This window comes from Pipistrellus hanaki (assembly GCF_964339955.1).
Source record: "Pipistrellus hanaki genome assembly, chromosome: 1".
Taxonomy (NCBI): Eukaryota; Metazoa; Chordata; class Mammalia; order Chiroptera; family Vespertilionidae; genus Pipistrellus; species Pipistrellus hanaki.
This window is the reverse complement of record NC_140503.1, coordinates 144,039,726-144,066,558: the sequence shown is the minus strand read 5'-3', so window position 1 is coordinate 144,066,558 and position 26,833 is coordinate 144,039,726. Positions and strand designations below refer to the sequence as shown.

Below are 26,833 nucleotides of genomic sequence, written 5' to 3'. Positions count from 1 at the left end.
TCATTTTGCAATCCTACCAGCCATGAATGGAAGTTCTTGTTACTCCACATCCTTGTCAGCATTTGGGGTTGCCCGTGTTCTGGATCTGGGGCGTTCTAGGTATATTGGTATTTTGTTGTTGTTTTAATTTGCATTTCTCTGATGACGTTTTATGTATATAAGGATAAAAACTTTTCTTCTCATTTTTTACCTTGTTTACTCTCCAAAACTTTCTAGTTAATTCCCTTCTTATTGTGATCACAGAGAGGTACACACTGCATTTTTAATATAAAGATACCCATTTAGTATAAAGATACCAAAGAAGAAACTTTGTAGGTAAAGTAATCTCTGTGTATTCTCTTTCTCATGTGATTGACAGAATCCTAGAAATATTTCTAGATTCTAAAATAAACCAGGAAAAATCCAATTAAGTCTCTGTCTCCACTTCCACATTCTACTGAGTCCAGCCTCTTCCTCTGTAGAGTCCAGCACTTCCTGTGGTCAAACCCCTCAGTCACAGGACCTCACAGACTTCATGAGCGCAGAGATTAAAGCCAGGCTGATGACATGAAGACAAAAGCAAACAGTTACCACCAGAGCATTAGCTAACACCTCTCTCCAACTGTATTTTCTTTGAGTCATTTGTTTTTCCCCACATCTCAATTATAGTTGGCAAGAATTGCTTCAGTTTCTTATATGTTTCATCATTATAGTGACCAAAATTCCTGTTTGAGCTCAGCTTTTTTTTTTTTTCTAGGCAGCTTTTTCTGGAAGTTTGATTTAAATATTAAGTGTATAGTCTCCAGTCCTTTAAAACTATTCATTTTCATGATTAGTAAGATCATATCACATTGAAGAATCTCATGATCATACGGCAGGTTAGAACTCGATGCAGTTCTTATGTGCTGGAGATTATAGTTGTAAATGTTAAATTTAAAAATAAAAATCACACAAGTAATGGTGCTGCCAATCACAATATACCATTTCTAACTAACCTCTTTATTAAGTGCTGACACCAAACCATTGTGCTTCACTTTCCCATTTCCCCTGAGAGGACATTTCTGTTTTGTCATCTTGGAAGACATGAAGTTTGCTGTCAAATTGGATTCACATTTAGTTGGGTGTGGAAGTGATACATCAATATTCTAGCATGTGAAACTTCTACTTGCAAGGAGGAATCTCTTATCTTTGCTTGTTTAGAAAGCTTCAGCTCAAAAATGGAGGGATCTCTTTCTTTCTTTTTATCCTTGTATTGCAGTTCTATGATGAAAACTCTCCTCTGTGTTGTTCCATTTATAAGGACCTCATATTTGAATATTCAGGATAGTCATGCCTGTAGCCTGGGTCACAAGACTGTGCTTATCACTTCCTTCTCAAAACTGAGTGGCATAAACCATTATTTTAATTTAGTTTTATTTGTAAAAATAAACAACACATTTCAGTGGCTGTGATTATTTTAATGATGCCATAAACCTCTCTAATGGAATGGCAGCTTTCCTCAGCCTTAAAGCAATGTAGCTGTGCAGGGCCAGAAATCTCAGGCTCCAAAGAATAAATTCTGGGTCAGAAAGGAAGCACATATTGGGGAAACGGGTATTTATTAATAAGCATTATTTAAGGCACTTTAGATACAGACAAGGTTCAAGATTATATGAGTCAACTAATTCATTGTTTGCCATTTAGAGTATATTAAGACATGTGAAACTCATCCCCCACCCTCAAAAGATTATGAATCTCTAGTTAGAGGTGGCAGTGAAAAGTGCAAAACAATAATTGTTGATGCAGAAAGTAAGTTCTAAAAGTAGAGTTCACAGAAGGGACAGATCACTTCCAGACAGATTAACTAGGCCATATTTCATGAAGAATGTGATATTTCAGTGGAATACGCAAATTAAAAGATTAAATGTTTGTCAAGTGTCTATTACACGAATGCCCTCTGCTGAATTCTGTGTGGGAATTAAGGAAATTTATGTCATAGTCCTCCCTTAGAAGAGTTTATAATCTGGTCAAGAAAATGACATATAAACACATAAAAAGCCAAATAACAATCAAAGATATATTTCAAGGCGATGCTAGAAATGATGGTGACAGAAGGCAGTTCATGATTAGCTATGCTAATTAGTTATGCAGCAAACAATTGCCTGGCATTAGCAGAATGAGGCACTCACTTCCTAACCTGTTAACAGCATTGGAAAGAACAACTTTCTTCTCTGTCTTCCACAACTCCATATACACCTGGTTTCTCTGCACTGGATCCAACTGCTCCTTTTCAGGCTCCTTTGCTAATTGGTTCTTACTTTTAAACATTCAAGAAGATCAGGGCTCAGTCTGTGGCCCTCTTCTCTCTTTTGTCTGCTACATTCACTCGGTTGAGAATCGGATCTGCTTTCATGCCAGAGTGATTCTTTTTAAAATATCAGTCAGCCCTAGCTGATTTGGCTCAGTGGATAGAGTGTCAGCCTGTGGACTGAAAGGTTCGGGTTTTGATTCCCATCAAGAGCACATGCCAGGGTTGTGGGCTCAATCCCCAGTTGGGGGTGTACAGGAGGCAGCTGACCAATGATTCTCTCTCATCACTGATGTTTCTATCTCTCTCTCCCTCTTCCTTCTTCTCTGAAATCAATAAAAATATATGAAGCTATCAGTCAGATCATGTCCCTCTTCCAGTCCCTTCTAATGCCTTCTCATCTCACTCTCATTAAAACCTAACATTCTTATGATGATCTACAAGGTCTTATGAGCTGGCCCCTCCCTTTCTCTGACCTCACCTGGCCTTGTCAGTGTTCCTTGAACAAGCCAGGAGCACTACTGATTCAAGACATTTGCTCTGCTGTTTTCTTTGCCTTGACTCCTCTGCCCCATGAAGGGCTTGCTCCTTTACCTCTTCAAGCCTTGACTCAGTGAGACATTCCGTGACCACCTCACTCCATCTTATACTGGCTTGTAAGCAGATCCAGATAAAAGCATTCTAGAACAAGTCATTTATTTGGGAGCTGATCCCCTGGAACAGCTATAAAGAAATGGGGAAATGAGACTGAGAAGGAAAGGAAGACAATATAGGATGCAGACATGAGCAGATTACTCCTGTGTCCTGAAGCTGAATCTCATTGGGAGCCCTAGGACACTATACAGAACATATAATACCTCAGAGTAGTTCCTCTTGTGGGGTATTCATCCACTAATTACCGTTACTAAGGTGACCAGACATCCTGCTTTTGGCAGGACAAATTGTTAAAAATCCAGACTGTCGCGCCAAAAGCGGGACATCTGGTCACCTTACATTAGACATTGGTTGAGGGATGCTCCAGAAGTGTTCATTCCTCTGGACTGCCCTGTGTGTAGACAGAGTAGGCATCTGTGGTCAGAGAACATCTTTAAATAGAGAATCAAATTTCTTGCAGTAGAAGGCCTTCAATGCGCACAAGAACTTTTAGTACCAAAGGGTTGTGGGTAAGCACCCCCAGTGCTGTAGTTTCCCCAATTCCCTATGCTCCCTTCCCTGCTGGATTTTCCCTATCACATTTTCAGCATATATTTACATACTATGTCATTTACTTATCTTATTTACTTGTCTCCAATATGAAACACAAAGTTTTGTCTCATTTGTGTCACTGCTGTATCTCCAGTCCCTAGCACCTACTATAGTGCCTGGAACATGAGCAGAAATAACTATTGACTGTTTACATATGGTAGGTAAGTGGTCTGGGAAGTCCAGGAAAAGGGATAGGTGAACACTGGTTAGGCAAAGGCAGGGCTAGGACAGCAGTGCAAGAGGCCAAGAGCAGGGAACCACAGGAGCCAATGTGGTGAGTGAGCTGGCCTGTGGCAGGCCTGAGAGCAAAGCCATTCCTTCTGACTGGAGCAGATGGTTTTTACAAGAATAAAAATAATTGGAGTAAGACCGGGTCTTGGCCAGACAAAATTGCCAGTATGAGGAATGTGGGGTCTTTTCTGTAGGCAACTGGAAGAACTGAATTTTTTTAAAAAAATATATTTTATTATTTTTTTGCAGAGAGGAAGGGAGAGGGACAGAGTTAGAAACATCGATCAGCTACCTCCTGTACACTCCCTACTGGGTATGTGCCCGCAACCAAGGTACATGCCCTTGACCGGAATCAAACCTCGGACCCTTGAGTCCACAGGCTGACGCTCTATCCACTGAGTCAAACCGGTTAGGGCAGAACTGAATGTTTTAAAGGAAGGGAGGTGACCATTGTGTTGTAAGCCCCGTAAAACACATTTTTTGGAAAAATGCAGTATTAGGCAAGCTAACTTGGGGAATAGGGAATAAAGATGAACTTCAAAGCCTTTTCAGAGGCACAAAGTGAAACTGGACAATGTTTCATGGAATTCCAAAAAGGGCTCACTGAATGTTGGAGATTGTGTGGTTAAATTACCCGTACCTGAGGTCAGGGTGACAGAGGAGTGACCTAGAGTGACCCTGAGATTTGGAGTCTGGAATTTGGTAGCGCAGTTATTATAATACATGGAATTTCCAATGACCTGCACCTCCCTTACTCCAAGGCTCATTTTTGTTTCCACCATTCTGGGCATTCCCTGTGACAGCCAAACTGCTGCGTGTTGAGTCTCTTCTGGAACACGGGTGGTTTAAGGACACGGTGCTGGCTGGGCACCTTGGGTTCCTAACAAAGAGGTAGTTTCTCAAAAGTGAGAGAAGTGAGAAATTACAAGCCATTTAAAAATGTGGGGACTGGCTCTGATTTCTAAAATCAACAATCATTCTTGCTTTCTTCCTCTTTCTGTGTGGTCCTTGGGACTCCGAACATGGCATAACTCTCTGAGGAACATCCATGAACTTTATGCTGGGGAACTACAGTCAAACCTCCATTCTCTAACATCACCCATCTCGAACATTTTGCTTCTCAACCTGACAACCTTTGTCATGCTGATAGCTATCTTATCAGCCACAAGTCTCAAACAAAGGAATATGAGTCAGTTTACCACTGTTAAAATCTCAGGATATCGCGCTGTGAATATTTTTGTGTTTTTTTTTTTTTTTTTTTGCTTTTGTTGCTGCTTATTATTATCGTTAAATTTTCATTTTGTGCTGTTCATTTTCTTTTTGTTAAATTTTCATTTCATGTCCTCTTTGTTTTTAAAAATTGTTTATTTATAGATTAAATAATACATTAGACATGTACTGTATTTAAGAAAGGTTAAAACAGGGAATCATTTGGGGTCTGGAATGGATGAATTTCATTTACATGATTTCTAACAGGAAAAAATGATTTGGTTTTCAAACAGCCTTCTGAAATGAATTAAGTTCGAGAAACGAGGTTCCATTGTGCTTTCTGCCTCTGGATAAAAACTGTAGCAGACCTATGGCTTTTTTCCTCTTACATAAGAGACCTGAGAGACACAGTCTCATTTCACACATGAGAATATCAGTCAGATATTAATTTGTACTTTGGCAGGCCTGCTTCACGGGGAATTGTTGGTGGCTTCCTGCTGTTTCTTCTCAGGATGTTGCTCTTCTCATCCCCAGACACCAGGCCCCAGCCAGCTGCAGACCCTGGGATGGGTGGGAGGCAAGTTGAGGGAGAGGGTTAGGTCCTCTTGGACTGGTGCCATCATAGATTGGTTTTGCATTCTGTCGGCCTTCCAGATGTCGTCATGCTTCGTGTGTGTGTGTGTGTGTGTGTGTGTGTGTGTGTGTATAAATTTCCATGACAGTGGTTATAGGGGGTAGGACATTCTCTCCTGAAGGTCACTTGATTCCCCCGACTGAATCTCTTCTAGATGGTGGCCTGTAACTCTCTCCTCAGCTCCTTGACATCAGCGTTTACCTCCTCGTTCTGCCCTTCAGTCCTGAAGGCAGAATCAGAGATGAGCTCACACCATTTCCTGGGGGCCACATCCGGTCCATGGGAACCATCCATGCATCATTTACCCCCAAAGCCTGCAGGGGTGCAAGTTCCTTCCAACTTGGCCACCACTTTGCTACTGTCACAGTCTCTTTTAAGCTTCTCAGGCATGAGGTTCGATTAGGTGATTTTAAAACAGTTCACTGAAATTTGCTTTTTTAAGTTCTCATGTGACAAAACATCTCATACTCTCTTTGGAATTTGGTATTTTAAGAAATTGACACTCCAAGGGAAATTGAGGCAAGAAGTGTTTGGTTTTAACCTTCTGTTGTATTTTGACTCCCATTCTTGGATTCCAAAGAGTTAGCCTGAGGAAGAAAACATGATATGCAGTGGCTGGGCATGTGCCTGGAGCACCAAGTTGCTGGAGATAAGTGTGAGGGACAGACCATGGAGACCACATGCCAAAAGTACCAACTTTAAGCATCTGGGATGGAAAACTGGTGAAAATTTTAAGCAGAGTCATGATTAATCTAGACATGGTCATCAGAGTGCCCCAAATAAGTGAGATTTCCTGAGGGAGAACGTATCGGAATGCCAGTTGGGAAGGACCAACCCCTGAGAAACCCCAGAATTTATGACACAGATAGACTTCCTGGGTATTTGTTCTCTCTCCAGCCTGTTATAAAGCAGTTTTGTCCCTAGTTCCTGCTTTATCCCAGGCCACCATTACATACCTGCCCACCACATCTTTTTATCCACACTTCTTTTCTTCCTATATTTGTCATCTCATCTTTTTATCCACACTTCTTTTCTTCCTATATTTGTCATCTCATCTTTTTTCCACAATTCTTTTCTTCCTATATTTGTCATCTCATCTTTTTATCCACACTTCTTTTCTTCCTATATTTGTCATCTCAAGCAAATGTTGTGTCTTTTATTTCCTTTAAAATCTCTTCTACCTTTTCAAAATTATTTTTAGCAAATTGAGGACTTCCTATTCTTTGTTTGTATTATTAAAACTTTGAACTTTGTAAATTGTGTTATGAAGTGAAAAAATAATTTGTAAATGTTTAGCAAGCAATTTCTAATATCATTTGCTTCTATCAGATATTGATAGAAAGGAAATAGATGCTTGTTGACAGGTTAAAGAGATGGTTGGTTTTCTGCTGGTTATTTTTCATTCCTCATCAAATCTGAGTTTGAATATGCAGGAAAAAGAGAGAATAAACACACAGTTGTATATACATGCACACACTCAAACAGACAGTAAGTACGGAAGTGATCAAAGTGAAACAGGACAATTAAGGGGTCCAAGCTGCCTGTCACTCCTTGAGCCAATTAAGCAGAGATAGGGTTGAATCATATATGAGTGTTTATTCCAATAATGCCGACAGTATGGGAGAGCAGCAGGTCACCCACAAAAATCTGCTCTGCACCCTCCTATAAGCCAACTGCTTATACTGCATAGGAAAAGAATCACCTGGGGGAGTAGGCAAAAGGAATAAGAATGGGTATAAATGGTTGCAGGTTACAGGCAAAGTGGGATGGACTCCACTGTTCTGGTAACAAGGTTTTAGTCTTTCCATGACTCCCAAGTCCAAAATTGACTCTCTGGGTGAAGGGGGAGGAGGGTTTAAAACTCCCGGTCAGGTTAAAGTGTGCTTTCTTTAATTAGAATAAAACAATCAAGGTTAACAGAGCATGATTCATGTTTGTTATAACTATAGCTAACCCCCAATATTCTATTTTTGCCCCTAACAAAAGCACAAAAATGTTTATCCTATTCATTGTGCTCAGCCCAGAGCCATAAATATACTTTTTTGGTTGATTAGGATACATGAGTGATCCAGCAGGCAGGCAGAGGCAGTTAGGGACAATCAGGCAGGCAAGCAGGTGAGCAGTTAGTAGGCAGTGGTCCCAGATTGCAAGAGGGATGTCCCATTGAAGAGGGTGCAGGCTGGGCTGAGGGGAAACTTCCCCCCTGCCCCCCATGCATGAATTTCATGCACCAGGCCACTAGTTTCATATAAAATTCTAAGGCGGAAAGGATAGCAAACCTGCATACCACCTCCAACACTCCTCTTCCCCTCCCCACCCCCCACACACCCAAGTAACTCTGTTCCTGCGTCAAGGCAGATAACAGAACCAAAGGCAAGGAACCTTGGTCAACTCTATATCTTTTATCCAAGAATATCAATATAAGCACTTTACTTTTTATTTTTAGTCAAACAAACTTTGGATTTCTCAACTCTCTCTCTTTCTCTCTTTCTATTTTTTGTTTTGTTAATCCTCACCTGAGGATATTTTTTCCACTGATTTTTAGAGATAGTGGAAGGGAGGGAGAGAGACAGAAAGAGAAACATTTTTGTGAGAGACACATGGAATGATAACTACCTCCTGCACGCACCCTGATTGAGCCTGCAACTGAGGTCAGTGCCCTTGACTGGGATCGAACCTGAAATTATTCAGTCTGAGGACGGATGCTCCAACCTCTGAGCCAAACCGCCCAGAGTTCAATTCTCTTTCCAGGTAGGGCTCAGTCCCCTTTCTCAAGACCTCAGGAGCTTCTCAAACTTGACCACAGTCTCTGGTCTACCCTTCAGTCACCTCTGTTGGCTCGGCTCTTCCCCTGGCACAGGCTGAGCTGTCTGTCCCCGAGACCCAACCTTCCTTTCTGTGAAGAGACTGACATTTCTCCGGTGACACAGGTCAGTCCTCCTTCACGCCTCCTGGCCTGGGAGGTTTCCGGGCAGTTATCAGGTAACTTGGACATTTAGCCACAAGATTAATTAAAAGACTTGCTGTCTGGCAGTGATATCAGACTCAACTTGTCGTTTGACTCAATTAACCAGTTTAGAGTCTAGTTTCACAGCAGGAATTTTCACACATGCAAATCAGTAGTTTTGTGAAACCTGATGAAATAATGGCTAGTTTGCCCTGAAAAGCTTCCTAATCTAGAAGCCAGCTGAGTAAATGCCATAGTAATTAGATAATTATTCTAGCCCTGCAGTTGCCAGGCCCTTCTGCCAACATCTCTTTCCACTTGCTACACACTTCCCCTTCTCAGTAGCCTCCCTAAAAAAAAAAAAAAAAAAATCCCTACAAAACAGGACTTAATTCTTCCCTTTCAGAATATGTCCAATGGGTCGCCACTTCTTGCAGTTTTTTAAAATACATTTTCAACGTTCTACCACTCTCACCTTACTTATGAAAGTTGCAGTCTTTATATCACTGGATTTACAAAGCTTCACCATTAATAATGGAGCACACTGCCTTAGGGAATGCAGCCAGGCCTCATGATGCTGTGGAATCTACCCCTTCTGGAAGGCAGTTTTCCTTGGAACTGGGTATGCCATTCTGTCCTAATGGAACTGCCTTCTGGAAGGGGTAGAGGGACCAAGGTTCTGCCAATATGAGTCAGATGATATCCAAGGTGGATTTCCCTTACATTGATTTCTAATAGAGTCTGGAATTGGCCCCTATGTTGAACCTAGATTTATTGCCAAGCCACACCCAATAGAAACACTGAAGTCTTTTTTGAGAGAGAGATGAAGTCTTTTTTGGAAGCAAATTCCAGAGGAGCATTTTGTTGGTGGTGACCACTATGGCACTCAAAAGTGATGCTATTTGCTCTATCTGTTTTGATTCAGTGGTTAGAGCATTGGCCTGCAGACTGAAGGGTCCTGGGTCAAGGGCATGTATCTTGGTTACAGACTCCATCCCCTGTCTGGATGCATCCAGGAGGCAATTAATTGATGTGTCTCTCTCACATCAACGATTCTCTCTCTGTGTCTCGCCCCTCCCTTCCATTCTCTCTAAAAGAAGAGTCAATCGATAAATATCCTTGGGTGAGGATTAACAACAACAAAAAATGATGCTATTTATTATCTCCTGTTTTTTACAGTTATAAATATGCTCTGTATATATATCTGAAACTTTAAAGTTGAGTGATTTTGATTGTCAAATTAGAAGCCTAAAAATAGATTTCCAAAGTGAGGTCAGAGCAGTAATATTCAACTGAGGTTTTTGGTTTTTTGTTTGTTTGTTTGTTGGTTTAATATATTTTTATTGATTTCAGAGAGGAAGGGAGAGGGAAAGAGAGATAGAAACATCAATGATGAAAGAGAATCATTGATGGGTTGCCTCCTGCACATTCTCTACTGGTGATTGAGCCCAAAACCAGAGCATGTGCCAAGACCAGAGATCAAGCCGTGACTTCCTGGTTCATAGGTCTACACTCAACCACTGACTCTTTCTTTCTTCCTTCCTTTCTTTCTTCCTTCCTTCCTTCCTTCCTTCCTTCCTTCCTTCCTTCCTTCCTTCCTTTCTTTCTTTCTTTCTTTCTTTCTTTCTTTCTTTCTTTCTTTCTTTCTTTCTTTCTTTCTTTCTTTCTTTCTTTCTCTCTCTCTCTCTCTCTCTCTCTCTCTCTCTCTCTCTCTCTCTCTCTCTCTCTCCCTTCCTTCCTTCCTTCCTTCCTTCCTTCCTTCCTTCCTTCCTTTCCTTCTTTCACTTATTTATCAACTTTAATTTTCTACAATAAGCATAAATGACTTTTATGTTAATAATTTATTTTAAAATATTATCCCTAGATGTCTTTTCAGTGTTTACTTTTAAAGGTGTTCTGGTTGGAAGTCTCTGCAACACATGGAGCTAAGAATGTTTGGTTATTTCTCCCTGTGACTCAAGCTGGGTGCCTCAGGCTCCTTAAACAGAAAACAATAAACAGTGATTTCACAAGTGTAATCTAAAGGGAAGTTTGACCTGTCAGCAAATTTTCTAAATACACTAATGGCCCAATTGAGCACAACAGTTTGTCTTTTGTTGATAAGATTAGGTAGAAAATTATAAAATATTCACTTGATATGATATTTTGAACAATCAAATTAGGTGATTTTGATTTCTTTCTTTAAACCACTTTTGATCTCTGCATACTTCCTATTCAGAGTCCAATAGAGTGATTACAAGTAACATTTTATTGATGGCTTCCACAGAGTAAATAGATCATATGAATTGTAGTGATTCAATTCAATTCAAATTGTCGCACTTTTTTTGAGTAACTAGGTGTGGGCCCATTAGTGGATTAAACACTGTTGGGTATTCAAATAATGTACACAGACAAATGTCCTGGAGGATCTCACAGGCATGACATAGAGACAGGTTAATGAATGATATCTCTGATAGACAATGAGCTTCAATATGAGCACTGAGTAACATGAAGCAGGTGTCATGGAAGGTCAGAAGAGGGAGAGGTTAGTTCTAACCAAGGGAGCAAGAAAGGTTTCTTAGGGGAAGTGAGATTTGGGCCAGAAATAAAGAAAAGTGTACAAACCCATTATTGGTTATAGTAACCAAATTTAAACTTGAGGAAATAAAAAGGCATTTTATCAACTTCTGTAGTAAGGATGTCTTGCTTCAGATGAGGTTGATCCAGGAACTGAAATGAGGTTGTCAGGCTTAGCTTCCTTCTCTTTGTTGTTTTTGTCTCATTCAAACGCTGCACAAAGATGACTGCTGAAGACAGAAACTTATATACATGGGGCTTACAAGCCAAGCCTTTCTATTCCCCAGTGACCATGTATTAAAAACAAGTGAGAAGTTTCATTAGCTCTGAACCTGCCCATTCTCGGTGGCAAGCTATGTCACATGTCCATCCCTGTAGCGAGTGGGATAGGGGGAAGGGCATCATGACTGACAACAGTTCCACCTGATCAGATAGAGGTGCTGGGGCTTTTCCAAAAAATGCAACCGATAGGGCAGAGACATGTGCAAAACACTATCATTATCATATTCCATTTCAGATGGGTAGAATGTGGTAAAAGTAATATGAGGGCAAAGCATTTGTGAGGAAAGGGAAGAGTTTGGCTAGGATGTAAACACAGGTAAGTACAAGGAATGTTTTCGAAAACAGGAGTGTACAGTGCTTATCAGGTGCAAAATAACTCTATGCCAATGATTACAGTCTCTGAATTGACAAAATTTTATAGATGTTTTTCTTTACTTAGACATTTTTACCTGAGTGGTGTTGGATACATGCAACTGTATGTTCAGCAAAAATTATTTAAATGTAATGGGAACTTGCTATTTGAAATAGATTCTGTGATGAATATTTGTGTAAATCAAAGAATTATCATCAAACACACTGACCTTTAATTTTCTGTTTTGAACATTTAAATTATTACATATAGAATAATGTATGCCTGAATTAAATCTTTTTTAAAATAATGAATTTTTAATCCATTTAAAATATAGCTCACCTTAAGCTCTTAGAGCATTTCCTCTTCCTAGTAAATGTTTAGTAAGTGTACATAAATGATTCCTTGAATTTATATCAGTAATTATAAGATCATTTACCAGTTTTAAAGGCTTATTTGGACCAGACCTTTGTTTGTCCCTTGGCATAGCAGTGACTGACTGTGAATTCATTTTATGATTCACAGAGTCCCCATGGGCCTTGTGGTGATACTAGTGGTTGAAACCGGGCCAATTGATGTTTTCATCCTTTCTATCTTTCAGATAGAAATGAAATAAAAACCTGTTTTGTTATTTCATATTTGTTGCATTGAGCTAAAATTAGAGATGGAGATAGAATTAGACCCTTGCTAACTGAATTTAAAATCTAAATTAGATATACAAGATTCTGACCTTGGGAAATAAATTATAAAAGTGACAACTTAGTGAAAAACTCAGAAACAAATGAACAAAATCCAAGCAGAGATGGCAAAGTATTCTATTCATAATATTTGCTGGTAATTGACAAAGGCATAGCACTAAAAGGTCAATTTCCAGTTCTAGCTCTTTCCTGAACTTCATCATTTTAAGCATGACACCTTTCTTTATTATGCATGAGTTTCTCTGCATTCAAACTGTATATATTTTTCAGAGAAGTTGGCAAGATATATGAAATAATAAATATGGAATACTTTAAGTTTCTCAGAATGAAGTTTCCACAACAAAATGAAATAATAATAGGGTACACTGTATGAACTACATCTAATCTTACAAAGCAAGTAAATTAGGGATGAAATTTTACATAGTAGAAGGATTCATTTCAAATATGATTTTAAGAATATTTTACTAGAACATCTAAAATAACTCAACCTACAAAAATTTGATACATACACAACTTTTGAGAAACATTTTGCACTAGTCAAAGGTACACTTTTGTGATTCAATTAATTACCAAAGCATAAAATAACTCAGAATAAATAATTCGTTCAATTCATGGTACTCAGAGTTATGTGACATTTTAGCCATTTAAAAGTATTAGCTGTAGCAGATAGTTGACAAATCTGACAATTTGAGCTTGCTATATCAACAAAATCTAACCTATTCCAATGTTCTCCTCTATGAGACAAGCCATTATATAGATTTAGACAGTGAAAAAAAAAGTATTAGCAAAGAACCATAGAACCATCATCTGCTTTTAGATAGTTTATATAATAATATCATAGATTTTAAGCAGAAGAGCCACATATGTCCTATCCTGTTAAAGTGAGTGCTTAATGAAGGAACATTTTGTGAAATACTGAGTTAAAGACCCTATGAGCTAATAACGATTGCAATGTAATAATGTACTATAGAGATAAAGATAATTTCGGAATACATAAAAATATAAAAAAGTTTTATAGCACTATATTGAAATAAATTCATTACATACAATCACTAGAACTTGATTACAAATGAGACTGGAAGTTTTATTGAGGTCAAGACTGATGATAGAAAAATGAGGAATTTCCCAAGGTGGTTGAAAAAAACATGTACAGTCAGACCATAATGTATAAGAAATAACTGACATAGTCACCAAATTTTAAACAAGGCTTACTGTAAAGTGGTGCTTCTATGCTCAATAACAGAATATCCTTATCAATATTATCCATGTCCAGTATGAGGAACAATAGATGGGTCAATGTTAAAAAGGACAAGAGAAGATGGCTGCCTGCCTCCTCTCTCCCCACTAAATGGATCTAGCACACACAATGAAACTGATGCTGAGAGCAGGAGAAAGAAGCTGCAGTTGTTGGACCTCATCTTCAGATATTCCTCCAAGTCTGTCTCTTATTCTATACTAGAGCCCTGGTTCATGAAATTCGTGCATGGGGGGAGGGTACCCTCAGCCAAGCCTGCACCTTCTCCAATCCAGAACCCCTTGAGAATGCACATGTAAGAGGCAGTCAGACATCCCACTTACAACCCTGGACTGCTGGCTCCTAACTCACCTGCCTACCTACCTGGTCTCCCCTAACTGTCTCACCCCTGGTCACCTCTTACTGATCCCCCTAATGGTCTGGTCACTCCAAACTGCCCCCCTCTGCCGGCCTGGTTGCCCCTCACAGCCCCCACCCCCCACTAGCCTGTTCATCCCATGCAGCCTGCTGTTCAGTCATTTGGTTGTCTCTCACTAACCCCCTGCTGGCATGGTTGCTCCATGCAGTCTGCTTTTTCAGTAGGTTGGTTGCCCCTCACTAAACCCCCTGCCAACCTGTTCATAGGCAGCCTTGTGAGGGTTTGATGATCAATTTGCATGTTACCTCTTTATTATATAGGATTCAGTGTTGCCAATTTCCCTTACTTTCTCAGCTTCTTTCTTTCTGATCCTTAGCTCAACTTTCTATCACTCTCTAACATCGAATTTTGCTGGCCTGGGTTTTTGACTAGCAGCTCCACTTTTCACCTTTGAAGTACCTTCATGACTTGATTATTGATGGTTTGGTTTTTCACCTACAACCTCACGCACAATAAACCAGGGATAGAACACACCTACTCCTGTTCCCTGTGGTTGCCCAGTGGAGCCTGTACTGATCTGTTCCTGACCTAAGTAGATACTGTTTGATTATGCAAGATCTAACTTAAACTCAAGAGAAAGATTTTGAGCAAGCTTTAGCAAACTCAAAATACACTCCATTTTAGATATATTAGGATAGCTGTCCATCCTCCCACTAATCATCTAATGCCTCTCACAGAGTTTGGCTTCTGTTGCTATTCTTGGTATATACAAGGTCCTCGGGAAATATTTAATAAAAGGATGGATGAAAGAATAGGAAAATTATTATAAATACCAGCCATAAGACCTGGAAATGATAACACTAGTTTTTGAGGGTGTGCATGAAGAAATTATATAATGAATCTTTAATTAGCAGAACATGTTTGTTAAAGACTTCTACTCACATTTCTTTAAAAAACAAAAACAAAACCAGGACAGCTCAGCGCAACTACTTGCCTTCAGTTTGAAAACATGCATGTTTTAAAGCAGCTTTGAAAATAATTTCTTGCTAGAGGAAGGCCTGACTTCTGCTGTGTGAACAGTGCAGTGTTCAAAATTTATATGCCTAGGTACACACCCTCCTGGAGGGCAGTTCATAAAAATGCCAACTAGCTGGCCCATGTCTTCTTCACACTCTGGTTCTTATAAGCATATGAAGATGTACACTCTACTCACAAAAAATTTAGTTAAAATAAAGAAAAAGACAGAGGTAACAAGAGCACTATTCCAATTTCTTGCATGAAAAACTACACATTTCCTCTAGAAATCCTAAAGAAGGTGTTTACAGAAATGGTTGATGAAAGTGGCCTGGGCTAGCATATAAAAGCTTACTGTGAGAGAGAACATCCTGAATACAGTGCGTCTCTTTCTATCAGCTGCTACTCAGTGTTTGTTTTTCTTCAGATTGATCGGCTGGATGTGGATAGCTTGTTTAGCAATATTGAGTCCGTGCATCAGATATCAGCCAAGCTGCTGTCATTGTTGGAAGAGGCCACAGCAGACGTGGAACCGGCCATGCAAGTAATCGGTATGTTTATTCTCTTCTCCGTTGTACAATGCAGCAGGAAATAATCTTTCAATACCCTTCCTTTGCTTTGGTTTTATATTTCTGACTCATCCGACTTCCCAAGAGGCATATAAATGCTAAACCCCTCTTCAGGCTCATGGTAATTACACAAACTCTGTATTTATTTTGAAATGGGTTGATATCCATTTGCTGAAGTCTCTCAGCAACACTAAATACGCCATTTGCTTTTTTATTTTCAATCTTGCAACCTCTTTGCCTTCCAGATGTTCTCATTTTGTTTTATGGTTAACACGTACTTGATCCGTAAAAGAATTAAATATTTAAATACTTTAATAGCTTTACTGATTTTAGTCACAATGTTTTCCAGATTTATGCCTATGAATCCATTGATTTGGGGATTGTAAATTCTTTTTGTGTGAAGGGTTTATATGATTTGTGAGACACACAAGTTCAACTTTTTCCATGCCCCCCCCTTCTTTTTTTTTCTTCTATATATTTGCTTTCCATATATGTTTTTACTTTCACAGTAAATTTAGTCTCTGGTAAGATTTTTTAAAACAATAGAGCAGTAGTGGGCAAACTGTGGCTTGCAAGCCACATGCAGCTCTTGAGCTGTGGTTTGACTCTCTGTTGACTAATGAGTTTGTCGACCAATGGGATAGGGGCTTAATCACAAGAAATAACAACAGCTTGTAATTATTGGAATTGAGAGTCTAGGTCAGTGGAAATACGTTGAGCCAAGTTTTTATTTTCTGCAGTTCTTGGGGCTTCCAAAGGAATACTGTGTATGAACTCATTGAAGGCACTTGCCACATTAGGATCTCATATACATAGTTCCATGTAGATCAAGAATTCTTAAAAGATTTTAAAATCATTTTTCTGTTTCAACATAATATGTAAAATATGCTTATTACAAAAATATCAAAACAGTACAGGAGCACATGGGGTGATATGCCTCTGCAATGCCACTGTTTTTCCCATAAGAAGCCACTATTATACGTTTGATGTGAATCCTTTTGTTTGAGACAGACACAGAGACCCAAATACACACCTATGTCTTTATCTACTGTGTCTTTATTTGTTAGTGGACATCAGAGTTATAAAAATGACATGATACTGATCTTGTTTAGCATTTATGGATGACCCAAAGATTAATAAACAAGGCTAATCTTATTGAAGGGTGAATCAACCTGGCTATTTGTAGGACTTTACAGATCACAATGCCCATTCACTCAAACAGATTCTCCCACAGACAGGCTTAAATGCAATCATTTCTTGTGATTAAATGTCTTCGTTGTGTACTGAACATTTGTGTTTCCCCAAAATTAATTTGTTGAAGCTCTAATTCCAATGAGGTAATTTAGGTTCAGATGAATTCCAAAGGGGCTCTCTCAAATGTTGGGATTAGTGTCCTTACAATGAGAGGAAGAAAAACCAGAGTTCCCTCCCTCTGTCCCTCTACCATGTGAGGACTTCCTAAGGTCCTCACCAGAAATTGAATCTGCTGGCACCTTGAGCTTGGACTCTACAGCCTCCATAACCATGGGAAATAAATATCTGCTGTGTAGGTCACCCAGTCTTTGTTATTTTGCTGTGGCAGCCTGGGTTAATTAATGTATTTTCCAATGCATTGTAAAAATATTTTCTAGAGTGAAGGCTTCATTCATTATCTCTTTAGTTTGGATTTATTAGCCATTAATTTATTAATTCACTCCATGAAAAGTTATTAAGCAGCAGTAAGCTCACAGACTCATGCTGCATGGCATTCTCAATATCAAAAGATGAAAGAGTTCATCTCCATCCTGCAAAAGTTTGCAATCAAGCAGCTCCTTGAATTGAAGGTAGTAGTATAATATACCACCAGAGTAGTTTCTATACAACTGCAGACCTTCAGAGGATAAAGAGAATATTCCTGGATGGGAAATCAGAGTAGGACTCTTGAAGATATTACTTGGGCTTAAAATATAGGTCAGATTTCAACAAACGAGATATAGGTTGGGAAGACTGAATGGAAGCATGAACAAAAGCATGGATAGCAAATGCCAAATGCCAAGTGTATTTAGGACTTGTGGAGTGATCAAGTCAAGCTGGAGTGAGGAATTCATGCAAAGGAGGAAAGACAAATGGATCTGTAAGTATGGAATAGGAACAGACCATACTCAGAATCAAAGTTTGGAATTTTCTCTGCAGGCAATAAGGAGCCTATGAGAGGCATAAAGCCACCAGGATAACCGTCAATGGGTTGAGTGGGACATGTATGGAATTAAAGATTGGGTGTAAGTGCAATATGTATGGGAGGCAGGGGCTGAGCTGTCCTGCCACAGAGCATCTGGATGCTGCTACTACAGTAGGTTAGTCATTTATCTTATGCTCTAAATCTGTAACTTTTTATTGTCTATAAAATCTATAACTATTTTACTTGGCAATAAACCAATTCAGAAACAAGGGTTAGTGTACACATGTTTAAAAAAAATTAAGTATTGACTTTTCTGTTTCTCAAGAACGTTGTTGATAAACAAAGAACACACAAAATACTCACCATCCATCATGGGGTCCATAAGACAATCAAAATACAGGAATCTGCCAAGAAAGTCATTACATTAAAGGCGGTGCCCATTAGTTTAAAACATTTGGCATTTGCTGTCCATGCTTTTTGTTCATGTTGTTACTTCCACCTTGAATCTTTTTCTCAACCTGGACCTCACTTATTGAAATCTGACCCGTGTCTTTAACCCAAAGTGCACATAATGTTTGCGTGCAGCTGCAGAAGGTGTATTTACAAGTCATCCCATGCAGCTTGACTTTTTAGGTCAGGTGACAGTTATCTTACATTAACAGATGTGATACACCACACAAACAAACTAAGAGATAAAAACAATATAATCATATCCATTGACGCAGAAAAAGCATTTGACAAAATCCAACACCCTTTCTTGATAAAAATTCTCAGCACAGGGGGAATAGAAGGTTCATACCTCAACATAATAAAAGCCATATATGACAAATCCACAGCCAACATCATACACAATGGGCAAAACCTAAAACCATTTCTCCTATGAACAGTAACAAGACAGGGATGCCCACTCTCACCACTCCTGTTTGACATAGTACTGGAAGTACTAGACATTGTGATCAGATAAGAAGAAGAAATAAAAGGCATCCAAATTGGAAAAGAAGTAAAACTCTCCTCAGTCACAGATGACATGATATTGTATATAGAAAACCCCTAAGACTCCATCAAAAAACTACTAGACTTAATAAATGAATTCGGCAATGTAGCTGGATACAAAATTAAAGCCAAGAAATCTATGGCTTTTCTATACACCAATAATGAACTCACAGAAAGAGAAATTTAAAAAAAAAATCCCATTTACCATTGCAACAAAAAAATTAAGATACCTAGGAATAAACTTACCCAAGGAGACAACAGACATATACTTAGATAATTTCTCTCATTTTTTTATTCCAAGTTTCCTTGGGTGGGCCTGTGAGCAATATAAAACAATGCCTGTTCATGAGTTAACATCATAATCAGAACTTTGTAGACAATCCAATTATGACAGTTAAAAATATATAAAATCAATTAATTCTAATAATAACTTAAAAAGTGTTTAATTCAATTCACAGAATCAAAGAAAAGCTTTTGGGAGTTGATTGTGTCAAAGTTGAATTTTCTGACCTTATTGTAAAGGCTACTGTAACTTTAAAAATTAAACTTGTGAATGCAAATGCATATTTTGATGGAATTCAGCATCACAATAAAATATTTTTTTTACTGTAAAATAAATCTATGGAGCAGAAATGTCCTGGGATTGATGATGGTTCTCATGTAATAAAGCTATGCTATTACATTAACTAATTAGTAAAACTTCACACATAGGTTTATATGTACAAAGTTAGAAAGAACTACATACAATATTTGGAAGATAAAATTGATTTTAATTTAAAAAATAATCCTATTCATGTCACATTTTCTTTGCTGTGGTCACTAGTCAGCTTCTGGAAATTGCATTTTGTTCAAAATTATTTGAAATTTTTAGTTAAAACATTCAACACGCAAAGGAAAAGAGTAATTTCAGCTTTTTAATCTTTATAATTGCAATTACTGAAAAAAAATTCAAATGGGAAGACAAGAAAATGTATCCCTATGAAAAAGGAATTAACTTAAAAAATTAAACAATGAGAGTTCATATTGTATAAAATATTTAATTTTGAAATTTTGTGATTATATTTTGGAAAGCATGACTTATGGAAAGAAGCTTTTGATGGAGCTCTTATTTAACATTCTATATCAGGTTTCATAATATATATGTTTGGAAAATATTCAAAAACCATAAATAAAAACAGTTTATTTGGTGAACTTAATTTTCCCAAAACAACAACAAACAAACAAACAAACAAACAAAACACACACATACAAATGGAGGCAAAGACAGTATCTGTCAAAACATTTGCACCCAAATATTTACACATTTTAATACAGAGAGATTTGTAATCATAACTTGAGTATCTTCTATTTAGCAGAATTTTCTCTGAGCTTATTAGGTGCCTCTGTGCTCACAGAGAAGTATTTTCCAAATTTAAAATATTATGGTTTACATATTTAAGCAGCAAAATAAATAATGCCTGTATTAGATTTTAATTCGTATGGTAAAATAAACAGATAAATGAGGAGAAAGGAAAGCTCTTCCTTATGATATATTTCAATGAATAAATGAAGAAGGAAAGAAGAAAATAGAAATTTACTATTAGACAAACTCTATAATCATAATTGTTATATACAAAAACCCACTGATCAATGCTAGATTTAATGGATGAAAGTTTGGGGAGAAATATACTTTTAATAGTTTCCAAGTATCTCCTAGGTATTGATTAATCTCAAAGGGGAAGATAGGTGGTAACTTCACAATGAGAAACCAGAGAGAAAACATCTTAACCAAGTGATCAAGGTCAATGATACCAGGAAATAAGACATATGCACACCATGAAACTGTAATACAATGTGCTGAAGGGAAAAAAAAATCACATCTGTGGTACTTTTGTCCAAAACATGTGCAACCATGCGAAAATATAGGCAAACTCACATGAGGGATACTTGACAAAATTATTGATCATCCTCTTCTACGGTAAAATGTCAGTCATTAAAGATAAAATAGGACTGAGAAACTATAGTCTTTTCAAGGCTGCAGGAGCCTGAGGAGAAGTAACAAATAAATGCAAGTGGAAGCCTGGATAGATTCTAGAACAGTGAAGGGACACCAGTGTTGAAATTCAAGTGAGGTGTGTAGTTTGGTTAAATGTACTGAAGCAACCTTCATTTCTTTTTTCTGACAACTGCACTAGGGCTGTGTAAGACGTTGACATTGGGAAAGCTGAGTGAGGAATATTTGGAGCCTATTGGTACTATTTTTGCAACTTTTCTCCTCTCAGTATAAAATTATTAATAGTTAAAAATAAAGAGTTAAAAACATTATGGTTTACAGAGAAAACAAAGATATTCAGAATTTCAATTTTACTAATCGTAACTTATACTTTGAGATAGCTTGTAAAAAATAGGAAGATTACTTAAAGTAAAATATTAAAACATTAAGCCCGTTTTTGAAAAATAGAGTAGGAGTCATATTTTTACTCACACACACACACACACCCCCACACCCACACCCCCCCCCCCCCACACACACACACGCACGCACACGCACACACACCCTACCCTTTATATCTGGGCTAGCCTTGTGGCTTGCTTTGGCCAATGAAATGTGGCAACCATGATGTCCTACAGCAGCATTGTGGCATGCACTCTCAGCATAGGGAGAGAGAAGGCTCAAATTTCCCAGTCATTCCAGTCAACACAATCAAGGCCTTGCCCATGTGAGTAAAGACCTCCTCAGCCAGCTGGCCCCCTGCCAGAGACTGCGAGTGTGTGAATAAACTCGCCCAACGCACACATGGAGACTTGCCATCCAGCTGAGCCCTCCTCAAATTGTCAGCCCAGAGAATTGTAGACAAACCGTGCTGTTTTAAGCCTTTCAATTTGGGGGCGATTGTAGCAATAGCTAATTAATACACTGAGAAGAGATTAATTCAACTCAGATGATGAGAAGAAACTGGATTTGGGAAGTGGGTTTAGGGTTGGGACTTGAAGGATGTAGGAAGGTGGATATTGGAACAAATCACTTTCTAAATGACGAACGGCATAAAGGCCTAAAGGCAGGAGAGTGTGGGAAATGCACACAGTGCAATATACAGATCTTGTAACATAGAAGCCCACACCTGAAACCTAAATGATCATATTAACCACTGTCACCCCAATAAATGTTTTTAGTATTTATCAAATTGATTACCAATAAGTTGAATGGCCATGTTAATAAATAAATAAATATGCACAAAGTGGCCCTGGCTGGTTTGGCTCAGTGGATAGAACATCGGCCTACAGACCAAAGGCACATGCCCAGGTTGCAGGCTCAATCCCCAGTGCGGGGTGTGCAGGAAGCAACTGATCAATGATTCTCTCTCATCATTGATGTTTCTATCTCTCTCTCCCTCTCCATTCCCCTCTGAAATCAATAAAAAATTTTTTTTTAAGTGGCTGGAGGGTAGTGCCAAGGAGCCTCCAGGACCCATCCGTCTTAGCCATATCAATGCAGAGTTAACTGGCAATTTCCGTCACTAAACATCTTTCACCAAAGTTTTTACATTTCATAAGATAAACTGATTCTTGGTGAAATATTCCAAAATCAGGTTACCACAAAATGCAAAGCACAGGTGTCCTATTTTCTGTCCTTAGATGACACGCATTGTGTTTCACAGCTCTACTGTCAAAGAGAAACTTTCCTGATACCTAGATAAACCAGGAGGAGGATTTTACTTATTATCCTGAGAATATTATCTATTTGCAAAGCTTGATTTTTTAATGTATATAACAATTGAATAAAATCTGAATTTTCCCCCGAGAGGTCCTAATCATGTTTTTCAAACAAATCAGAATCACTGGGTGTGTGTGGTCTCTAAATGCTACTAATATATATGCAACTTGGTAATTCACATACCTACTATGGCAACTCGTGTTTTTCTGTGAAGAGCTATTTAACATATCATTTGGACATTTGGACATTTGGTAGAGTGGAATGCAGTTGCAGTGGCCACTTTCCAAAGATGGTCCTCCATGGACCAAGCCTCCCAGTAGTCACGCTGCTTGGTGGTCTACTCCCATTTTGTCTGTGGATGGCCCTGAGAGTCACTGTATTAACAACCTGAGAGAAGTTGGCAATTTCCACCTTTATGATTTGGGAAGTCTGCTATTTTGAAATCCAGCTACTCTGCTGGAATATTACACAGTGAGGTCCCTGGAGAGAGATCAGACCTGAGACTGTGTAGACTGAGACCATGGCCCAGCTGTCCCAGAATCCCATCTTCGCCCAGCCTTCCCACTGTCCCTGGCAAAGTGCCGGACTTGAGAATGCGCCATCTTGGACCATGTAGCCAGATAAGCCCTCTGATGACTGTAGCCCCAGGAGACATCCAGCGGAACCCCACAGCTGATCCTGGTCAACCCACACAATCCTGTGAGAAAATCAAAACAGGTGCTGGTTCAAGGCCCTAAATTCTAGGGTGCCTTGTTACATAGCAATAGACCAGCAAAACAGGGCTATGCCTTCTTCTATGCATTTGCAGAAATGTTGTCATGTTCCATAGTGTGAAAGAAAAAACTGAGCTCAAATATGTTAAAGTCCACTTTATGTGCCCACCTCATGTACTCTGGGCTGAGAACCAGAGCTGAAAGAAGTTGGGGGGACAGGAACTGTAATCTCTCATAGGTCCTTCCTGAGGGTGAGTGCATCCTTGGAGAGAAAGGCAATGGAGAGGCACCATTCTTTGAAGGTGTAGCGAGCCGTTGTTCCACGGCAGCACTCTGCTCTGCTAAGGCCCTGCCTCCTGCAGGCCCCTGGAAGAGGATCTGTGCCTTTCGCAGGTTTTGTGAGAAGAGCATTGTTACTGCCAACTCATGTGGTGTTGCCACAAATGAGCTCACCTGAATAATTTTTCTACTATTATTATTGTTACTGTCGGTGTGTGTGTGTGTGTGTGTATGTGTGTGTGTGTGTGTGTCTTACTCAGAACACAGCCAGGCGTGACCCAGGCGTGACACAGCCAGGGTGTGCCCAGCTAGAACAGGTCTGAAGAGTCCTGTGCACTGGAATGGGTGAGGCTGGCAGGGGGAGACTCAGAAGCAGCAGCTGCAAGGCCAGAGCATTTTATTCCAAAGGCTGGCAGTAACAGGGAAACTGTCAGCTTCGAAGAATATGACAGAAAAAAGAGGGAAGGCTTCTGGATCAAGTACACATCCATCCATACAGGAAAGAGAAAACCGGCAGAAGGCAGGCACCAACCAGGACAGAAGTGAGGTGAACATGGATCCCAGGACTATGAGGACTTACTTCTTGTGATAAAAAGCAGAAGTAGAGTGGGTTGTTACTAGGTTCTACACTTCCTTAAGCGAGGAGAGCATTACGTTCTGGGGTGTTCTGCTGCTGGGGCTGGCTGATGAAGGTCAGTGGGGTAGCTGTGCATTTGAATGGAGCTGTGCATTTGAAACGTCAGATGCTTCACAGAAAACACATGGAAATAAAGTACTACATTCTATGAGTGTAAGAGTTCTCCGAGTCCCAGAACACTTTCCCAGCAGCCAGCAAGGGAACATGAGAAGTGGTTGGCAGAGGTACAGACCTTTAAGGCACACAATAGCCTGGAAAGATCGCGGCCTTTGGAGCAAGAAGGTCTGTTTTAATTCTGGCGCTGTCACTGCCAGCTCTGTGGGTGGGTGAGACTGCACTTTCCTGCTTGGAATAGAAACATTGCCCAACGGACTTAACCAAATAGTGACTTCCCCCTCAAATAACAATAAATCTATAATTCAGTAGTTCACTGGGGCAGCTGCCTGCTGGCTCCTTGCAGCTTTTTCCTTCATAGTATTTGGCATTTGGCTTCATGGCCTTAAGATGGTTCCTCTACTGCCAAGCATGCTTCCTGCAGGAAATACCAACAAAACCACCTCCTCCCAAGGCTTTTTCATTGGGGGTGGGGTGGGGACAGAAGCCCTTCTCAGGGACCTCCTCCTATATATCATGGTTTCATTTCACACACATTTTATTTTGTGCACATATACATTCATACAAAAACACATACTTGTACATATATTGTACTTGGCCACCCCTACCTATTAAAAGTTGGAAAAAGTCTGTATTTTTAGCATTCTGTTCATTTGGAAAAAAAAAAAAGAAGAAGAAGAATGGATAAACAGCTAACAATGGATGCCACATTCATTTGTTCATATTTCAAGTGGGGATAGCTAGTCCTCCATGAAAGAAAGATACAAGACACGGAGCACACCCCCTCCAGGACATAGAACCACGAAGGGGGAATTCTTTTCTGTTTTATTGCTGTTGTATCACCTGCTCTTAAAACAGTGTCCTCAAAAGACATGTCCTGGATGAATGCAATGAAGGGCAGATGGAGATAATGAGACGTGTTCAGTGTACTGGCCAGCACACAGAGGGAAGTCGGCAATTATTCTGTTGGCGCAGAGTCTACCTGTGGCTTTTCCCAGGCCGTTTTCAAAGGCTGATGGGTAGCATAGAGCAACCGGCTGTAGCAGAGGCAAGCCATCTCAAGGGAAGTGCTTACTAAGATGTGATGAACAGAGAATTACGCGTTGTTCTAAGAACAGAGACCTCACTGTTACCAACCTCGAGAAGGGGAAAAGTTAGGGCTTCTTTTCCTAAGCCAGCAAGGGGAAACCTTAACTTTCAACTCTCAGAGAACCAGTGTCTTATTTTGTTGAGGTATAATTGGCATGTAACATTATATTAGTTTCAGATATATAATACAATGATTCCTTACATGTTTACATTGCAAAATGCTCACCACAATAAGCCTAGTCAACCTCTAAGCGCCAATGTTTTCTTAATGTGTCAGTTGCTATCAAAATCCCTATCGGAGTTGAAGTATCCAGGATGTCAGAAAGTTGCAGGAGGAGACTGAGTTACCATTAACATAAACAGCCGTACCCTCAAACTTAGCACTGGATTTAAAGAGCATCCAGTCCAACCTCATGATTCAGACAAACAGTAAGAGCCTGATTTGCCCCTAAGAGCGTCAGTAATTATGGACAGTGAGAAGGGAACCCTTGCTCTCTTCCGAACACAGGTCATGTTATGTATTATATACCATCCATCTTCACTACCCACTGATGTCCCGTGTGTGCTGCCAGCTGCCAGGTCACCTCCCGCTGCCAGATGTGCTGGGTGGGTGCTGCCTCAGCAATGCAATAGCCTCTCCTTTGAGAGACTCCATGTCAGTTATGACACTATCCCACTGGTCGGCAAACTCGTTAGTCAACAGAGCCAAATACCAGCAGTACAACGAATGAAATTTCTTTTGAGAGACACATTTTTTAAACTTAAACTTCTTCTAACTCTGCTTCTTCAAAATAGACTCGCCCAGGCCATGGTATTTTGTGGAAGAGCCATACTCAAGGGGCCGAAGAGCTGCATGTGGCTCTCGAGCTGCAGTTTGCCGACCCCGGCACTATCCTATTTGTCACTGGACACAGTGGTGGTCATGAGGCAGGGCCCACACGCCACTCTGGTGCCCTTCCTTTCTCTCGTTTTTTTCTCTGTACTGTCCAGATCCCATCACTGGTCCCATTCCTCACCTCTCTTTCCCTCCTGAAACCACTCCTCTGAAATTGCTGTTACCATGTCACCAGAGACCTCAGAACTGTCCAGTCCAATGAACACGCTTTTCTGTAGTGCTTCTGAAAAGCTTTTACTAAAATGTTCCTGTTTTTAGAAGAGAAATATGATGAGCCCCAGGGAATGTAGAATTATGGCCTGAAGTCACAGGCATGAAGTAACTTTGTAGTCTCACTTTATCTTAAGAATTCATGTAAATGTTCAATTCTACTGTTTTATATGAAAATAATGGTTTTCCCCAAAAATATCTTCATAAAATTGATACTCAAGGGATTGGCTTGCTTTATTTTTAATTTTTTTTTACTTTTAATTTTTTTTTTATTGTTTAAGGTATTACAAATAATAATACATATGTCTCCTGTTTTTCCTCCCCACTGACCTTCCCCCACTGGCTGGCCTCCCCTACCATGCAGCACCTGCCCTCGTCACCCTGCCCCCAGTGTCTTGCGTCTGTTGGTTGTGCTTATATAATATACATGCTTACAAG

General features: G+C 39.5%; 1 protein-coding gene across 1 annotated transcript in view; it reads left to right on the top strand.

Moving 5' to 3' along the window:
- Positions 1-26,833, top strand: part of ARHGEF38 (Rho guanine nucleotide exchange factor 38) — a 120,763-nt gene that overhangs the window by 47,851 nt on the left and 46,079 nt on the right. The window contains exon 3 of the mRNA XM_084889463.1: positions 15,472-15,595. Within this exon, the coding sequence (XP_084745589.1) occupies positions 15,472-15,595 (124 nt within the window). The remainder of the gene's footprint in view (positions 1-15,471; positions 15,596-26,833) is intronic.